This window comes from Phoca vitulina, unplaced genomic scaffold (genome assembly GCF_004348235.1).
Source record: "Phoca vitulina isolate PV1807 unplaced genomic scaffold, GSC_HSeal_1.0 scaffold4, whole genome shotgun sequence".
Classification (NCBI taxonomy): domain Eukaryota; kingdom Metazoa; phylum Chordata; class Mammalia; order Carnivora; family Phocidae; genus Phoca; species Phoca vitulina.
The window spans coordinates 45,376-62,358 of NW_022589707.1; the positions used below are offsets into that span (position 1 = coordinate 45,376).

The following is a 16,983-nucleotide window of genomic DNA, read 5'->3' on the forward strand; positions in this document are numbered from 1 at the left end:
GCTGCTCCACATTCTCTCTCTCTCTCTTTCTCCCTCTTTCCCTCCCCTGGCTCGCTCCTGCTCACTCTCTCAAATAAATAAACAAATCTTTAAAAAAGATTTGTTTCTACTGGCAGTTCTTCACTAAAAACCTATGGGTAACTGGCCCTACACAGAACTGAATAAAGATACTTGTCATGATCTCTTGCATGTGCAAAGTTCTTTAAGCCTGTAGCCCTCAAGACATTTCCTTAGTCTGGGATCTTCCTAGAAGCAGAGCCTGAGACAAGGATTCCATCCAAGGGGAATAAGCACTCTTGCAAAGTGCTCTCTGGAGAAGGGGAGTGGGAAGAAAGATCGGGTGGGGAAAAGAGCCAGTGATGGGGTCTCGGCTGGAAACTGGTGTCCTCTGATCCCCCGGGGAGTTCTGAGCCCAGGCTGCGCTTCAGAGCTGGCCCCCCTTCCCACGTCAGCCTCAGTGGGGTTGGCTGGGGCAGACCCCACAGGCGACCGGCTGTGAACCATTAGCAGCCAACACTCACAACAGTTTGGAAAGGGCATCTGGCGAAGCACCAGCAGCATCCGTGGTAGATTTCCTCTCACTTGGGCATCATTACCGTGAGGACATTGAGGCTTGGCCATGTTTGGAAGGGGCTCCGACGGAGGGGAGCATGAGCGTCAGTCTACCCACCTGGACCCCACTCACTGCCTTCTCCTTCTGGTCGTCCCCTGGTGAACCGTCCCTTCACTCGCTGGCAGACCACGGGCTCCAGGCGGGGCTGACCCCTCGGCGGCAGTGTGGGCCAGCCCTGCCCATTCCGATCGCTGCCCTCCACCAACTGGCTCAGACCTTTAGGGGAGGACCGAGCCTCAGCAGGCCGAGGGCTTCTTCCTGCCATGTGTGCGAGCTGAGGAGGCAGCCCCCAAGAGGGAGGCCAGAGCCAAAGATGGGCTGGGGTCCCAGCTGTCACCATCGAGTCACTGCACAGCTGCCCCACGAGCCCACACTTCCCCACTGTGGCGTTAGTCAATTTGAGTTGAACAAGAATCCTGCCTGATTCACCCCCAACAGACCCAGGTTCCAAAGTCCCCTCAGGACCTTCCTTGGCTGATAGAAACAATTGATGCAGCCCCAAATCTGACTCAAAGAGTAGGACACAGGGGCACCTGGGTGGCTCAGCCAGTTGAGCATCTGACTCTTGATTTCTTTTCCTTTTTTTTTTTTAAAGATTTTATTTATTTATTTAAGAGAGAGACAGAGAGACAGAGATAGCAAGGGAGAGCATGAGCGGGGAGGAGAGGGAGACCAACGCAGGGCTCGATCCCAGGACCCTGGGATCATGACCCGAGCTGAGGGCAGACGCCTAACCGACTGAGCCACCCAGGCGCCCCTGACTCTTGATTTCGGCTCTGGTCATGATCTCAGGGTTGGGCGATGCCGGCTCCGCCCTCAGCAGGGAGTCTGCTTGAGATTCTCTCTCCCGCTGCCCCTCCCCTCACACTCTGTCTCTCTCTCAAATAAATAAATCTTAAAAAAAAAAAAAATAGGACACAGAAGCAAGGTTCTGGGGTGAGCCTTGGCCATGATCAGGGCCAGCGCCTCACCGACAGCAGGAGGGAAATCACTCACCCCCATCTCGGCCACCCGGTGGCAGACCTGACCTGACATAACTCTGCCCTCCAGGACCTTCTGCTCCAGAAATCACTTGGGCTCTGAAACCAAGGGGTCTGCTGCCAGGTCCACCTTCAGCCTGAGGACAATGACAGCAAACCCCTGCCTCCACATTCTCCCCAGAATGTGCAGAGTTTATGCACATTCTGATTTGACTCTCACAACTCTGAGGTAGGAGGAGCACGACAGTCACGGATAAGGAGACTAAGCTCACGGCTGGCCAAGCCCCTGGGGGGGGGGGCACTGGAGCACGGATGGTCTTCAGCTGGAGCACCCCCAGCAGCCCACCTCTCAGCGGGTGATGGGGATCACCACACAGCTTCTCAGCAGATCCGGCCTCACTCTCGGCTGAGCAAGCAGCTGAGGCTACTTGAAGGGGCCCCAGTATCCATTACCCAAATCCAAACAGCAGTCACGATCTAGACTGGGGGGGGGGGGGGGGGCAGCGGCTAAGCTATTCATTGTCGTGAGGCTGTGCCCTCTGGGCTATGCTTTCCACAGCCTTTGGCACCCACGGAACATAACTCCTCGACACAGGATGGAGGCAGAGCTAGAAGCCACCGCCCCGCTCCCGGCTGAGCCCCAAATGACCACAGCTCACTCCAGCTGATGTCGAGAGAACATTTATTCCACCTGGTCAGCCCCGGCAGGTCTCAGTGACCAACGGAAATATCCAGCGTGGACACCATCCCCACGCACTCCTGCGTAGCCATGGGGGGGTTCCCTCCTGTCCCACTGCCTGAGGGTTCCTACAGCCATTCCTGCCCCAGGCGAGCCAGCTCATGGCCCAGGCAAATGCACCCACGTATGAACTCACGGGCCCTCTCCTCCTCACCACCAGTCACCCCACAGCCTCCAGCACTTGACCCATCAGCTATTCGACAAGTATTCCTGAGTGTTATGAGCCCAGCCCCGTGCTGGACCCTGTTCGGGTTCAAGAAGACACGGCACGTCCCTTGCCCTCAGGGAGCTCACAGTCTAGCTGGAGACTCAACACACACACATGCACACGCGCACAGAAAACCCGAGTACAAGGCTGCACGTGCTACCCAAGGGTGAGTTGGCATGGTAACACAGGGACTGTTCAGAGGACGAGGATGGAGGGCCTGGCAGAGAAGAGAGCTCAGCAGGGCAGGGGAGGGCCACATTTCGGAGCAATTCAAGGGAAGACAGAGAAGGCAACAGCGGATGTGGACCACACGGTTACAGGGAAGGGAGGAGATGAGAGGACAACCACGGAGAAGGGGTGCATCTGCGAGGCTCCCTCCAGGCGGGCCAAGGATCAGAGCACGTGACAGCTTCTAGAGTGCAGATTGTTCCTCTTCCTCTGATCTCCCCCAGAGCGGTTTGGTATCCCAGGACGAGGCAGATGGCAGACAGCCCATAAGAACCTCTGCACCAAACCGCATGGGAGACAGGACCAGCAAGGTCCCGGGCTGGGAGCCGTGGAGGCCTCCCGACAACCCTAACCAAACCCCAGCTTGGCCCTGGGACCTCCCACCTAAACAAACTCCACTGTGCCCCCCCACGACTCACATTGCTGGGCTTTGATCTAAATCCCATGTCTATAGGCCTCTCCCCACCCCCAAGGGTTTCACTAAATATAACCTGCAACATGACGTCTGGGTTGTCATCAAAAACCCATCCCAGCCCTACTCGGCCACACCTTTTCAGGTTGAGTGGTTCATTCTGAGGAGGCCAGTGAGCCAGGCCAACCTGCTCCCACTGTCCACGCACGGAACACTGGCAGGCCCCAGGAGCGAGGCTCGGTCTTCCTCCCCAGCCTTCCCCACACCGTGCCCGGCTGCAGCTGAATCCTGGTCTGGCAGGAGACAGCCCTGCTGCACTTAGCTGCTGGAAGCAGGATCCCTCCCCCAGGTAGACTGGGCCCAGGCTCATGCTCACCCCACATCCACGGAAGGTCCAGCTTTCCCCTCCACCTCCACGGTGAAATCGGAGTCCAGGCTGCGTGGTGAAAACCAGCAGCCAGGTAGCCAGAGCAAAGCAGGCCCAAACCAGAGAAGAGCAAACCCAGCCCAGGGAGCCTCCAGCAATGTCCGCGGAAGGGAGGAAAGGTTCCAGAAGCCTGATGCACTGTCAGGCCCGGGGGAAGAGAGTGACTGGAAGGGTCCCCTCCTCAGAATCCTTTATTCCTGAACGAGGGAAGGCAGTTCAGCCGGGGGAGGGAGAAATGCTACTTGTATGGTGGCCCAGGCTCTACGCCAGGTGAGGAAGGAGTGACGGGTTAGGTCCGGGAGCTCTGAACTTGCTTGTAGATTCTCATGTCTACATGAGTTTGCGTGTTTTCCTGGTGAGAAGGTTCATAACGTCTGTGAGATTTTCAAAGGGCTTCATGCCCCCCACGCATTAAGAACCATCGCTCTGAGAGCAAAGCCTGCTGCAGGTATGGGTCACCCCTGGGGCAAGGCTTTGCCTCTGGAGCCTGGTCTGCCACCGACTCGCTGTGTTCTCGTAGGCCAGTTACTCCCTGTCTCCGGTGAGCCAGGCAGGTGCAGAGAAGCCGGCTCTCCACGCAGGCACTGTCCCTGCGGCCACAGGAGAGTGGACTGTGGCCGGGCAGCCAGGACGAGCTCTTCTCCAGCTGTCACTCCCATCAGGTTTGGGGAGTTCTTCCACCACGGGCACAGAAGCCGCCTCCAATTCCAGGCTGCACGGGTCCCCTCTGCAGGGCACCTCCCGAGGTAGGTCTTCTTAGGGGACGTATCCTCATGCCAGTGGGCAGGCCCCCACGGGGCCCCATTCCTAGGCTCTGTGCCCAGATGTGGCCTGACACACCGCCCAGAAGGCCTGCCCACTCCACATCTGTTCATGGAGACAAAGAGACCAGGGTCAGGTCTGGGGCTCTGACACGGCCCTGCCCAGCCCCTCCTCACCACCCCCCCTCCCAGTGGCTAGGTGGGAGCGGTAAGCTGGGCCACCCTGCACTTGTCTGAAGCTCTGAGCCAGTCCTCTTAGCCCCCTACCAAGCACTCCAGGATTATCGATCCCATTTACCACTGAGACAACTTGAGTTCAGGGCATTCAAGCTCCAGATGTCCCAGGTCCCAATTAATCTCATCACCTCTGCCACTGAGTACTCGTCCACAGAGCAGCGGCCATATTGCTGCAGCCACCTAGTGGCAAGCAGAGGGCCACTGACCCCCAAGGAGCCCCAAAGCTCTAAGGAAAGGCAGAGGGTGGGGACAGGTCTCCAGCACCTAGCAACGTGGTGGCATAGGCTGGGCACAGAGCAAGGGCTCTGTAAGTGCAGGTCCCCTCCAAGCCCCCAACTCCCTTCCTCCCAATCCACTACTGTGGATGTCATGCCCGCCGCCAGGCCCCCACACCACCCAGGGGTACCCCTGCCCAGGATCCTACCACCTGGTCTCCAGTCACATTCCCACATCCTTGACACTCCATGTTCCCACCAGTAAGAGCCTCCCTCACAGGCAGTGTGGTAGGGGGCCAGGCTTGTACTGTTTTACCACTAAGTACTAAGTGAGATTTGGAGCAAGCTTAGGTGAGCCTCAGTTTCTTCATCTGCTAAATGGCTGAAGAAGCCTGTGCTTTGGAGCACCAACGTGGAATCAGGGGCCTGGGGGCCAGTCCTGGCTCTCCCCTTGGTCAAGCCCCTTAGCTAGGGGTCTCATTTTCTCTTGCCCAGATGACCCCACAACCCTTGAGTTTCCTGCTCATCCCACTTTGACCTGTCCTCACAATGCTTCCATTTCTCCTTGAGCTGCATGTCTGAGATCACCATGCTCTCCTCATTAAACATCTTGGTGTCCTCTCTCCCTGGCCACAAAGTCTTTTGTAGGACAAATATGAGCCTCCTCTATCTAACTCCTGCCTCAGAGACCTTGCACCTTCACTCTCCCTGGAGCACTTCTATTCATCCCCAGAACCCAGTTCAAGCCATCAGACTGCCTTGGGGACACCAATCCCCTACCCCCACCTCCCAGCGCACTTTCTAGTCCCTTAGGATAGCCTGCATCCCCTATGTAGGTACCAAGTGCCCCCCCCAGGTTTTGTGTCTGTACCTCCTCCCAAGAGCACAGCACTGTGCACGACACACCGGGGTGCTCAATAGATGTTTCTGGACCAGTGAAGTCACCCTCTCTTATCTGGTAATGTTTAACTACAATCCTCACAATATCCCAGGGAGGAGTCCAATGTGAAATGCAATTCACAGATGAACAGACTGAGTCATGAAGTGAAATGACTTCTCAAGTACACCAGAGGTGTTAGAGCCAGGAGAGCTTGGGGGCTGAGGGCGGCCTGGGCATTATGGAGAGTGGCCCTCTCCAGGTGGCTTTCAACTCTGACATTGTGGGAATGAAGATCTAGTAAGAAGCTAGTCATAGACCCAGAGCTCAGCGCACCCCTCCTCCCCTGCCTGTCCCCTCCCCAACCCCTGCCCAGGCCTGAGAGGGGCTCCGGCTGGCCCTTGGGTCTCACCTACTCTAGGCCGGGTGAGCCTGAGGAGGAGGAGAACCGATGCAGGGGCCCGGAGCAGCTGTGGGCGGCCAGCCAGAGGGTGGAGACACGGAAGGAGGCGTCCCAAGCCGGGCCGCGGCCCACTCCTTCAAGACCCCAAGCCAGCCCTCCCCGTCTCCGGGGATCGCGTCCAGAGCGGGGGCCGCAGCCCAGCGCCATCTCCGGGAGTCATGGCCGCGGCCCCGGGGCGGGGGAGAGGCGGCGGCAGGCCTGGGGCGCATCAGAGCACGCGGCCTAAATGGGCCGCCTGGCCCTCGGGCCCGTGGCCGTGGCTGCGCTGGTGGGCCTTGAGCGAGCCTTCGCGCGCGAAGCTCTTGCCGCAGCGGGCGCAGAAGTAGGGCCGCCGCTCCCCGAACACGCCGGGGCGGCGCGGGTGCGGCGCGGGCATGCGCGCGTGCGTGCGCTGGTGGTTGAGCAGGAAGCGCGGCTCGCGGAAGCAGCGGCCGCACTGCGCGCACTGGTGCGGCTTCTCGCCGCTGTGGATGCGCTGGTGCGTGAGCAGGTTCTGCTTGAGGCTGAAGCAGCGGCCGCACTCCGGGCAGGCGAAGGGCCGCTCGCCGGTGTGGGTGCGCTGGTGCACCTCGAGGTTGTGCTTGACGCTGAAGGCCTTGCCGCACTCGGGGCACACGAAGGCGGCCGCGCGGCCCACCCCAGCGTGCGCCTTCTGGTGCCGCACCAGGCTGGGCTGCTGCGAGAAGGTCTGGCCGCACAGTGGGCAGCGGTGAGGCTGCTCCTCCGCGGGGTGGTGGATGACCAGGCCTCGCTCGTCCCCCAGACCCTCCTCCCCGTCCCCCGCAGGGGACCCGCCCCCCGGGGACGCCAGCTCTGTCATGGGCACTTCCAGCCGCAGTCACCAGCTCCTGGGGAGGCAGAAGCAGAGAGAGGAGTCAGAAGGGGGGGGGGGGCATCCAAGGATCAGCCGGCCCCCAACCTCAGGGAGGACATTGCCCTGGCTCCCCACAGCTTCAGCATCTGCCCCTCTACAGTCTTGTTCAAGCCAGTGTTTCCCTGCTGGAATGCCCTTCTTTCTCCTCTACCCCTTAATCACAGCCTGCCCCTCCTTAAGGCCTTTCTCAAGTGCTGCCTCCTCCCAAAAGCCTTCCCTGAACCCTCCAGCCCCTCCTGAGCCCTATGGCCCAACCCTATGACCCTCAGTCATCACATGGCAGGTCAGTCGTGCCACCTCAGTCTCCTGGCCCTGTGCCTGCCTTAAGGACAGAGCTGTCTCCTTCTTCTATTCCCAACACCAAGCACTGTGCCTGCCACACAAAGCATTGAATAAATGACGATAGGTAATATTCGGGGGCTTCTAGTATTTAAGTTAGCCTGCCCCTGGATAGGTCTTATCTCTCCAACCAGAATCTCAAGGACGGGGGTGCATCCCAATCTGGAGGGAAGGGTGGGGTCACCTGGTGGTTCACAGATATTTTTGAAAAGCTTAAAAGAAAAAACAAAACAAAAACCCTGCACACTTGAAAGTAATCTCAATTAAACATTAAAGCAGCAGCTCTTTATCAGAATGAGGCATGCCTGTAAAAGATTTGCAAATCCCTGAAACAGAGTGTGAGCTCCCAGGAGCTGGTCTCAGCTTGATTCCTCTTGGCATCCCCAAGATACCAAAGCCTGGCCCAATGCTCCACAAACACCCCCAAGTTCAGCTCCATCCCATTCATGCTGGTTCTGCTGAGGATCCTCTCCCCCAGGGCACTGCGTTCCTCTTAAATTGTTTTCCATTGTCCTCACAGCAACGCCGGGGAAGGAGCAGGCCTTACTGAGCCCTGCTTTATAGATGGGGTAACTGAGGTCAGCTTACTTGCCCAAGGTCACACAAGGTGAGCCAGGACTAGGCCCGAAGTTTCCTGACTCACTGGCAAAAGCTCTTCTCAGTGTACCAGCTGCTCATCAACTAAACTCCCCTCAGAACACACACACACACACACGTACACACACACACATACACACACATACACATACACACACGTACCCCCATACACACACACGTACACACACAAGACCACCACCACTATCCTGACCACCAGAGTTAGAGACACCCAAAGCACCACTGCTCCTGGAGGGCACTGTCTGCTGCCCCCACCTCCTTGCCCCCCAAAAAACCTAGGGCTCCTCCTGCTGCCGAGCACGGGGGCCTGCTCCAGAGTAGGCTGAGGGGGCACTCCCCTGCAGTCCTCCATCCCCATCAGGGACCTAGACCTCCATGCAGTGCTTACTACAACCTCAGTCGACCTATCTGCAGAGTGGGATCTCCGAGATACCGCTTTTGTCTCCCCCCTCCCCTCAGGCCAGGGTGGGACACACAGCCACCCTGGAGAAGGGGCAAGTACTACTTGCAATAGACCCCACCCACGAGGCTTTCCCCAGCCAGCTGCACTGACATTTGCAAAGACAGACCATCACCGTCCCTTGGCCAATCTCAGCCTGGCCTTGTCTCTGGGCGGCCTCCCCGCTCTCCCCAGCTATATCCCTGACTAAGGCCCCGACTATGGAGAAGGTCTAAAGCAACGGCCCCCCTTTCTCCCCGAAAGTCCTCCATCCCCTCCCGCACTCACAGCCCAGGCTGCGCCCCTGTTCCTCCGGTCTCCAGCAGTGGCTCTTTCCTCTAGAGTCTGCGCTGCCCAGCGCAAATACGGTAACTCTCCCGCAGCACCTCCCGCGCCCCTTCTCCCTCGCCCCCATAAAGACGGCCAGCCTCCCGCACCGCTGTTTTTATGAAATAGCTTCATGAATCAAAACAGCTGACCCCACCCACCCGACCTCCGCACACAACCGTGCAAACTCCCGCGGCCGGAGCGACCCTGGAGAAATATGGTAAACTCTGCGCCGCAACCTCGCCCCCACGAAAATACGTAGGCCTCCCACCCTGCTGCCGCAACCCACCCCACCCGGCTGCAAGCCCCGGCTCTCTCGGGGCGCGGATGCAACCCACCCCCAGCTTCCGCAGCACCCGCGGGAGGACCGCGCAACCCTGGATAAATACGTAATTAAGTCGCGGCGCTCCCCGCTCCGGGAAAGGGTCTGCGCGGCTCCCGGCAAATACGGTAGCGCGCCCGCAGTGACCCGCCCCCAAGGGTCCGGCACCGGCCTCGATAAATACGGTAATCTCCCGCCGCGGCCCCAGCCCCGGCGGCCCCGGACTCACGTGGCGCCGCCTCCCGAGCCCCTCCGTCTCCGCCGCAGCGCCGCAGTCACCAGCGTCGCCGCAGCCGCACAGCAGCCCCGTGAGGCTGGGAGGTCTAACTCGCCGACGACCTGGCTGGCGGAAAACGGAGGGCTGTGAGCGCTGCGCCCTCCCGGGCAGGCGAGGGAACCGGGCGGGAGCCGGTTCGCGAGCAGAACGCCCCGCCGGGCGGGACACCCCCAAGCTCCCCGGCCCCCGGCCTCAGCCATTCCCATTTCAGGATCGTCAGAGGCCCCCAGCCGGCAGTCAGAGTCTCTTCCTCACCTCCCTCATCCTAAAGCCGCGCTACCCTGGCCAGGCCCACGGACTGCTCCCAGAGCCCAGGAAGCAGGGTGTGGGGGCGCAGGCGGCATAAGCCTTTCCTTGCGAGAGACAGCAGCGGGGGAAGGCCGGAGCCCCTGCTGCGGAGCCTCTCTGAGCGGGGTGTCATGGGTGCGAGACAGCCATCGAAGGGGCAGAATCAGAGCTGCCTGAACTAACCGTGTTGCGAAAGCCTCCCACCCACCCCCCCACCCCCACTCTCTGGCCCGGTTTATGCCCCCAGGACGGCAGGGGACATGGAAGAAGTGACACCCCAACTGTCCCCGCCTCCTCCGAACTGGACCCATTCCGGTCAAGCCAAAGATACCCCATAAAAGATATCCCATAAAAGAGCCACCTATAACACCTATCACACCCCCGTGGACAGGGCTGGGCTGAATTCCGGCTTTCAACTGTCCTTCAATAATAATACCCCTTATCTATACATTACTTGTCTTTTTACAAAGCTTTTTCCCATATACTATCTCGTGGGAGCCTTCCAATAACCGTGTGCCATCTAGGTTGTACAGGTATCATTATCCTATTTTATAGATGGGAAAATAAAATAAAATTGAAACACGGAGCAGCTTCCCTGGAGACCCGCAGCCCTAAGTGGCCAAAGCCAGATGGGAAGGCAGGCCCACCAGCCAGCTCACTCTCCCCGACACCATTCTGGTACCTAGACCCCCAAACAGAAACAGGGTGCGATGATCGGGACCGGAAATACTCATGTCCAGGGTAAAAAAGTGCCTCAGAATTTACACTTCTTAGATAAAGAAACTGAGGCCAAAAGGGAAAGTGATTTTTTTTTTTAAGTGAAAAGTGCTAGAGGAATATCAAGTAGCCTTTTTCTCTGTGGCCCCTGGTAGCTGCCAGGTGGGCCCAGGCAGAGCTCCTTACAACAGATGGTGGATGTGGCTGCTGGGGCGGCGCCATCCCTTAGGAGGGGCTCTGGGAGACGCAAGCCTCCTGGCCCCATGAGGTGGCTCCCGTCACTCGGCAGGTGTTCAGTGTGCCCTCCTGGGCAGTGTACCATTCCAGGTGGGGCCCAACTGGAAATACACTCAATCTCTTAGTCTCAACACCAGACCTGAAGATCAGCCCTGCCTGCTATCACATCCCGCTCTGTGGACCAGTCCATCCCAGCAGGTCCACCTCTGGCCCTCTCAGCCTCTCCAGGACCCACCCCACCCCCCACCCCATCCATGCTGCTCCCGTAGCAGCGCATCGAGCTAAGTGGGGCTTCCTGAGCTAGACATCCCAAGGAGACTGGTACTTAAAATAGAGGCACCAGGGAGGGAATTCTGGGAAGCCAAAAGAAATGAATCCATCAGGACAGATGTTCCCATGACATTGCCCAAAGGACCCCCTAACCACTGATGGCCAGGGGCTGGAGCTTTGCTCAGAGAGCAGCCACACCTCCCACCTGTCCAGCTCCCGTTGCAAAAGTTGTCAGCTGCCAGAGCCACGGGCCTCCATCCCTTCTACAGGCTATAGGAGAAATGGGGACACTTAGGCAATGACCAGGTTTTTCAAAAGCAAAACCAACAATGTACCCGAGGATGTCACCCATATTTTTAGCAGCATTTTCTAAGTAAACTGTGCCAAAGTGGCAAGGCACACAGCCGGGGGACGGGTGTGGGAAGGAGGCGACACCCCCTAAAACCCACCCGGTCTCAGTGGGTGATGCCGAGGGCCCGGGGCTCCCGGAGGCCTCCGTTCTCTGCTCTGCCAATGAATGAGTTCTGCTGAGTCACTTCATCTCTCTGGTTTCGTACACATGCACCCCCCCCACACGCACACACACATTCCCCCCCACCCCCGCCACGGTTCTCATGTGCTGTGGTGAACGCTACAGAATGGAGATGGGGAGAACTTCTGCAAACGAAGCCATGCTTCTTCATACAGGCGGGGTCCGTGGCGGGCGTGGCAGGCTCACCGCCACTCCACAAGGCGTGGCCCCCGTGTGGGCAGCTCAGCGGAGCCCTGCCCAGGGCCCTGCACTACATCCCTCCCACTCGCCGGGGTCGTGCTAGATGGACAGTCACCCTGTGTGCCCCCGCCCCCCCGCCAGCCCCAGGCCGCTGCTCCTGCAGATCCCAGCCTGGCCTTCCTCCAACTCCTCCTGCTTTGGGCTCCATCCCCAGGGTTTTCCTGCTCAGCTGGGCCACCACTTCCCCCCTGACTCGCTCCTCCCATCTCCCCAAATTGGACAGCGATCACTACATATCCCCTTCCAAACATCTTGTGTTGACTTCAAATTGGGATTTAGCACACCTTTGTTTTCCCACCAGGTTGTGAGCTTCAAACGCAGGGGCTGTGTTTTCGGCATCTCTGGATCCCAAGTGCCCCCAGCATCTAATAGCCCCACAGCCGATCTCTGGTGAATGAAGGAATGCACGTCCGTAAGCCACAGCTGCTAGCCATGGAGGGAAGATGGCAAGCAAAGCCACAGCCCCGGCATCGAGGACTGGGAGACACTGCCGACGCCCCGTTGGATATGTGGGGCTGTGGGTGCAAGGTCTCATCTGCTCCAAAGTTCCCTTTCCTTGACATTAAAACCCAAGATGTGACCTAGGGTCAATTCAGCCAAGCTCTTAAACCTGCAGCTGGCCTATTTAATACAGGTGGAGACTTCCTCCTTATGGGATGGAGCTCTGTTTGGGGAAAACCCTGTTCTTCTCTTTCCATAGTAAACTTGCACTTGTATAAATGCTGTGCACATAGCCACACATGGGGCTTGTTAAAATAATGATGGTAACTGCTATTTATTGAGTGTTTGCTGCGTCCCAGGCGCTATACCACAAGCTTTACAGGGGTGACCTGCACAGGGTTCCACAGCCTACCCGGTAAAGCCAGAATTTAGCCCCAGAACTATCTGACTCTATCCATGACTCCCAACAACAAGAGAAAGCTCTTTCTAGATCTGAGTGGTGGCAGGGAGAGAGACGACATTTCTACTTCTTAATAGGAGCATTATTCCTAGAGCTATACTGTCCAATAGCCACACGTGGCTTAGTTAATTAATTAAAATTAAATTTTAAATTCAGTTCCTCAGCCTCACACGCCACATTTTAAGTCCTCAGTAGCCGCATGTGGCTGGTGACTACAGTATTGGATGGCACAGTTATAGAACATTTTCCTCATTCCAGAAACTTCTACCTGGACAGTGCCTGTCTAGGGCCCCACCCCCTCCAGATCTGAGTAACCTAGGAGACACCACTCCCTTTTTAACCCAAGGGACAACCTATAGGATGGCATTCATTTTCTTCTCTGCCATGATCCAGTAAGAGCAGTGACATGTGAGAACATACTATTTCCGGCCCCAACACTTATCCTCTTGTCAAAAGGTCAAAGATATATATATATTTTTTAACCAAACTACTTAAAGAATAAAAGGAAAAGGTCTCAGAAGCACCCACCCCCCAACTCCTCCCAGGTGCTGTCTGCCAAGTCCCTGCTGGTCCCGCTCTCTCCCTGTCCGTGCACCTGCTCACTGGCCTCCCAGCCTCATCTCCCTCCGGCAGCTCCCCGGGGCCCAGGCTGGGCAAACAGGAAGCCCAATCCTCCTGAGGAAGCTGCCAGCTGGCTGGCCGACTCAAAGCTTAGGTTGCTTGCCAAAAAACCACCATTGTCCCAGTTCCTAGGTCATTTTTATTAGCTCCCAGCCTGCTTCTAACAAAGGAACACAAGGATGACGCAGGCAGTTCCGGGAACCCCAGCTCCACCAAGCTCATCTGGCCTGTTAGAAGCTTGGCTGTGGGTCCCCACCCCAGACCTGCACTTACCTGGAGGTGGACAGGATAGAAGTCCTTTAAGATCTTGATCTGCTTATGGTTGTTTCCTGTTCGCCTGTGAAACCCTTTTATCTCGGCATGCTCTCGAGTATGTGGGATTGTAAACCACTAAGATAGATCTGAGCTTCTTGTCTGATTTTATGACATGCCTCTTCCTAAGCATTCCCTGGCCTAGTTTTATTATTTTACAATGAAGGGGGATGAAAATTGAAGTCGACAATGCCAGGCCACCCTTGGAGAAGCCAGTGATTGTGGCAGTGGAAGGGGCTTGGCTAACAGGAGGCCTGGGATCTGCCCTTTGTGGGGATGTGACATGACCTGGTGGGCCATTCTCACCACAGCATCCCCCTTCCCTGCATCACCGCCCTGCCACGGTCACCGACTTCACGGTGAGGCTAAATGACAGAGTGGACAAGAAAGCTTTTGTCAGGGAGCTGGGGCTGGGACAATTTATTCAAGAGCTGACTGAGCTATGGTGTATTAGTGATTTCCCATGAAGGTGCGTGAACTCCTCAAGGATAGGGACCATGGCTGCTATTGGCTGAATTGTGTCCCCCTCCAAATTCATATATTAAAGCCCTGAACTCCCCCCCGCCCAGTGTGATGGCATTCAGAGCTGGGTCCTTTCGGGGGCAATGAGGTTTCCATGAGGTTATGAGACTGGGATCTTCCTTGATGAGATTAGTGTCCTTACAAGAAGAGGAAGAGACACCAGAGGGCACGCTCTCTGCTCCCCCCTCCCCCGGCCATGTGAGGACAGAGGGAGGTGGTGGTCACCTGCAGGCCAGGAAGTGGGCCCTCACCAACAACCGAATCTGCCAGCACCTTGATCTTGGACTCCCTGCCTCCAGACTGTGAGAAATAAACGTCTGTTGCTCCAGCCCCCAGTCTGTGGTACTTTGTTATGGCGGCCCAAGTGCCTGGCACACAGTAGGCTTGTTAGTCAATCAGTGAATGCCATCCCCTGACCTGGCCAATGGGGTGTACATCTCAGTAATTCTTCGCTCTAATGGATGTGGCCCTGTCCCCCCCTGTGACCCAAAGCGCCCATCTGTGAGGATCAGTCACCTTGGGTTAGGGAACAAATCTTCTCATGAATTTGCACGGGGAAGAAAGCTGCGCTTAGGCCTCATTAACCCCAAGTCCTACCAACACAGCTGTTGGATTGGCTTGATCATTAAACAGAGGCCGTGTGTGGATGAGGACACCTTGGATCGTACAGAAAGTCCCACCTGACTGAGATCTTCAGTGGCTGCCTGCACCACCCCTCAGGCACCTGATTCCACGGGGCTCCAGGGTCTGGCAGGTCCATCCTTGCAGACAGCAGCTTTCCAATGCAGGAGTGGTACTCTGGGATGCCTTCCTGGAGGAGGCGGGCTTGCTTGACTGGGTCTCAGGATTTGCTAAGTGGCAAAGTGGAAGAAGCAAATGTCCCATGTGTAAAGTAGGTTTTGCTGAGATCCAGGGCACTGGGCGTCCCTGAGCAGGGCAGGCTGGGAGAGGAGTTGCAGGAGGGGGCGGGCATTCCGGGAAGGTAGGAGAGCACGTAGGGCCTAGAAAAACCCCGCTGGACTGAGGGCCCAGCTCTCACATGGGCGGCAACCACTAGGCACAGCTCGCCCAGTGGGAGAGTTCACACAGCAGGGTTTGTGATGCAAGCAAGACCTGGCCCAGGAGTGGGCGGCCCAGCTGAGCGCTAACCATTCCTGGCTCTGTGTTCCCTGGGCAAACTGGATCACCTCCCTAGGTCTTTCTGTGATGCTACAATTAGAGCCCCTGCCAGATGAAAGGAATTCAACAGAATCTGAGAAAATGGTGACCGACCAACCGGAAGCCAGGTGAAATCCAGCAGCTCCTGGAGGAGGCAGCACTTCCCTGAGTTCAGAGAAGCCGTCGGGCCCCTGGGATGCAGGCAGACATGGTTCCTCCTCCTAGAAAATGCTACGGTCCCCCCTTTTTCCTCCCACCTCCCGGCCATCTAACCCTACAGCTCTCTCTGCAATTCCCTCCCCTCCTATGGGAGGACACCGTCCAAGGCCACAGGCCCAGACTGGAGCCCTGGGTCCTCCTGTCAGCGCCAGGGCCCCAGCACCTTACTTTGGAAGGGACCTCTGGGGAGTAGAGGTTGAGGAGGGTATGTTGGGAAGATACCAGATTGGTTTGGATAGGGCAAGAGAATACTGCCTTCCACCCCCAGCAAGAACCTGACATGGGGAACTGCTAGGCTCGTGGCCAAAGCTCCCTGTCCTGGTCCTGGGGGCAAATGGATACCCCAGAGCACACACAGACTTGGGAGTTCCAAAAGGGAGGCTTACAAAGGACAACGAGACCACTTGAGATAGTCAGTCCTTCATTTTTCTCTTCGGCAACACTGGCATTGATAAAGACCCGAGTCAATGACAGCCCTCGGGAGCGCCCCTGGGCTGCTAAGTAGGGGCAGCACATGCGGTTCTTTCCCGCTGCAGGTCCCTCCCCAAGCTACCAAACCGCAGCTGCCGCCACCCCTCTATACCCCGATCTGACCCCACACACATACCAGGCCTAAGGTCCCGCCCGCCATGACAGCACCCTGGGCTTTGGGGCACTCACGGTTGAGAAGGACCAGGGCACCATTCACTCCTTCCAAAGATATGCACTGAATGGCCATTAAGTGCCAGGCACTGCCTTGGCACTGGGACCATGCTTGCCCCTCCTCAGCCACCACGGCTGGCTTCCATCCTTGCTATCAGTGAGTCTGTTAAAACTCCCCCACTAGACCCGCATGTGACAGGCTGCTGCTACAGCTCATCAGTCCAGCCCTGGGCCATTTCACACCGGGGAGCCTCTCCCAGAGCCCTGACAGCCCCCTCACCGGGGCCTGAGGCCTGCGGTCCCCCGTCTGAGGCACCGACGGACACATCCAGGCTCTGGAGTGAGATCCGTTCCATCCTACCTCCTCCCTCAGCCCACCCTGGGACTGTCCCCTTTGGGATGCTTCTGGAATTCTGTTCTCTAGCCTTCGGAGCCTTGAGGAAATCACCCTTTCACAGGGTTCTACCCCCAGGGGTTGTAAAAACCACCATTCCTGGCCACGCGCACCCCCCACAAACATCCCCTCCCACCCCCACCACGCGTCTGCTTGGGTCAGGGCGCGCTAAAGAGCCTGGTCCTTGGCGCTGGGGGTGGGCGCCAGGGCCCCCCGGTGCACACGCTGGTGCTTCAGCAGGTGCTGCTTCTGGCTGAAGCCACGGCCACACGCGGAGCACAGGTAGGGCCGCTCGCCCGTGTGGTTGCGCCGGTGGCGCGTCAGGTTGGGCTTCTGGCTGAAGCGGCGGCCGCACTCGGGGCAGGGGTAGGGCCGCTCGCCCGTGTGGATGCGCTGGTGGATGGTGAGCGCCGACCACCACGAGAAGCTCTTGCCGCACTCGTTGCAGATGAACTGGCGGGGCTCGCCCGGCGCGCTCAGGCCGGCCCGCGCCCGGCCCCACGGCACGCCCCCCAGGCCCCGGGCCGGCTGTGGGTCGCGCCCCGGCGGCGGCGGCGGCGGCGGCGGCGGCGCCGAC

The 16,983-nt window shown here is 58.0% G+C and overlaps 1 protein-coding gene across 13 annotated transcripts in view; it reads right to left on the bottom strand.

Moving 5' to 3' along the window:
- Positions 1 to 2,135: 2,135 nt before the first annotated feature.
- The window catches only part of LOC116630658 (zinc finger and SCAN domain-containing protein 2-like), a 34,072-nt gene continuing 19,224 nt past the window's right edge, over positions 2,136 to 16,983 (bottom strand). For 2 of the 13 annotated variants that reach the window (XM_032401326.1, XM_032401322.1), the window contains 4 exons: positions 14,674 to 14,844; positions 9,306 to 9,419; positions 6,110 to 7,008; positions 2,137 to 4,474 (listed from right to left, as the gene is read on the bottom strand). In XM_032401326.1, the coding sequence (XP_032257217.1) occupies positions 6,369 to 6,980 (612 nt within the window). In that variant the 5' untranslated portion in view covers positions 6,981 to 7,008; positions 9,306 to 9,419; positions 14,674 to 14,844 and the 3' untranslated portion in view covers positions 2,137 to 4,474; positions 6,110 to 6,368. Of the gene's footprint in view, positions 4,475 to 6,109; positions 7,009 to 8,715; positions 8,893 to 9,092; positions 9,286 to 9,305; positions 9,420 to 9,608; positions 9,805 to 11,921; positions 12,996 to 14,673; positions 14,845 to 16,983 lie in introns of those variants that run through there. The other 11 variants (XM_032401325.1, XM_032401324.1, XM_032401323.1 and 8 more) reach the window with 11 other exon arrangements.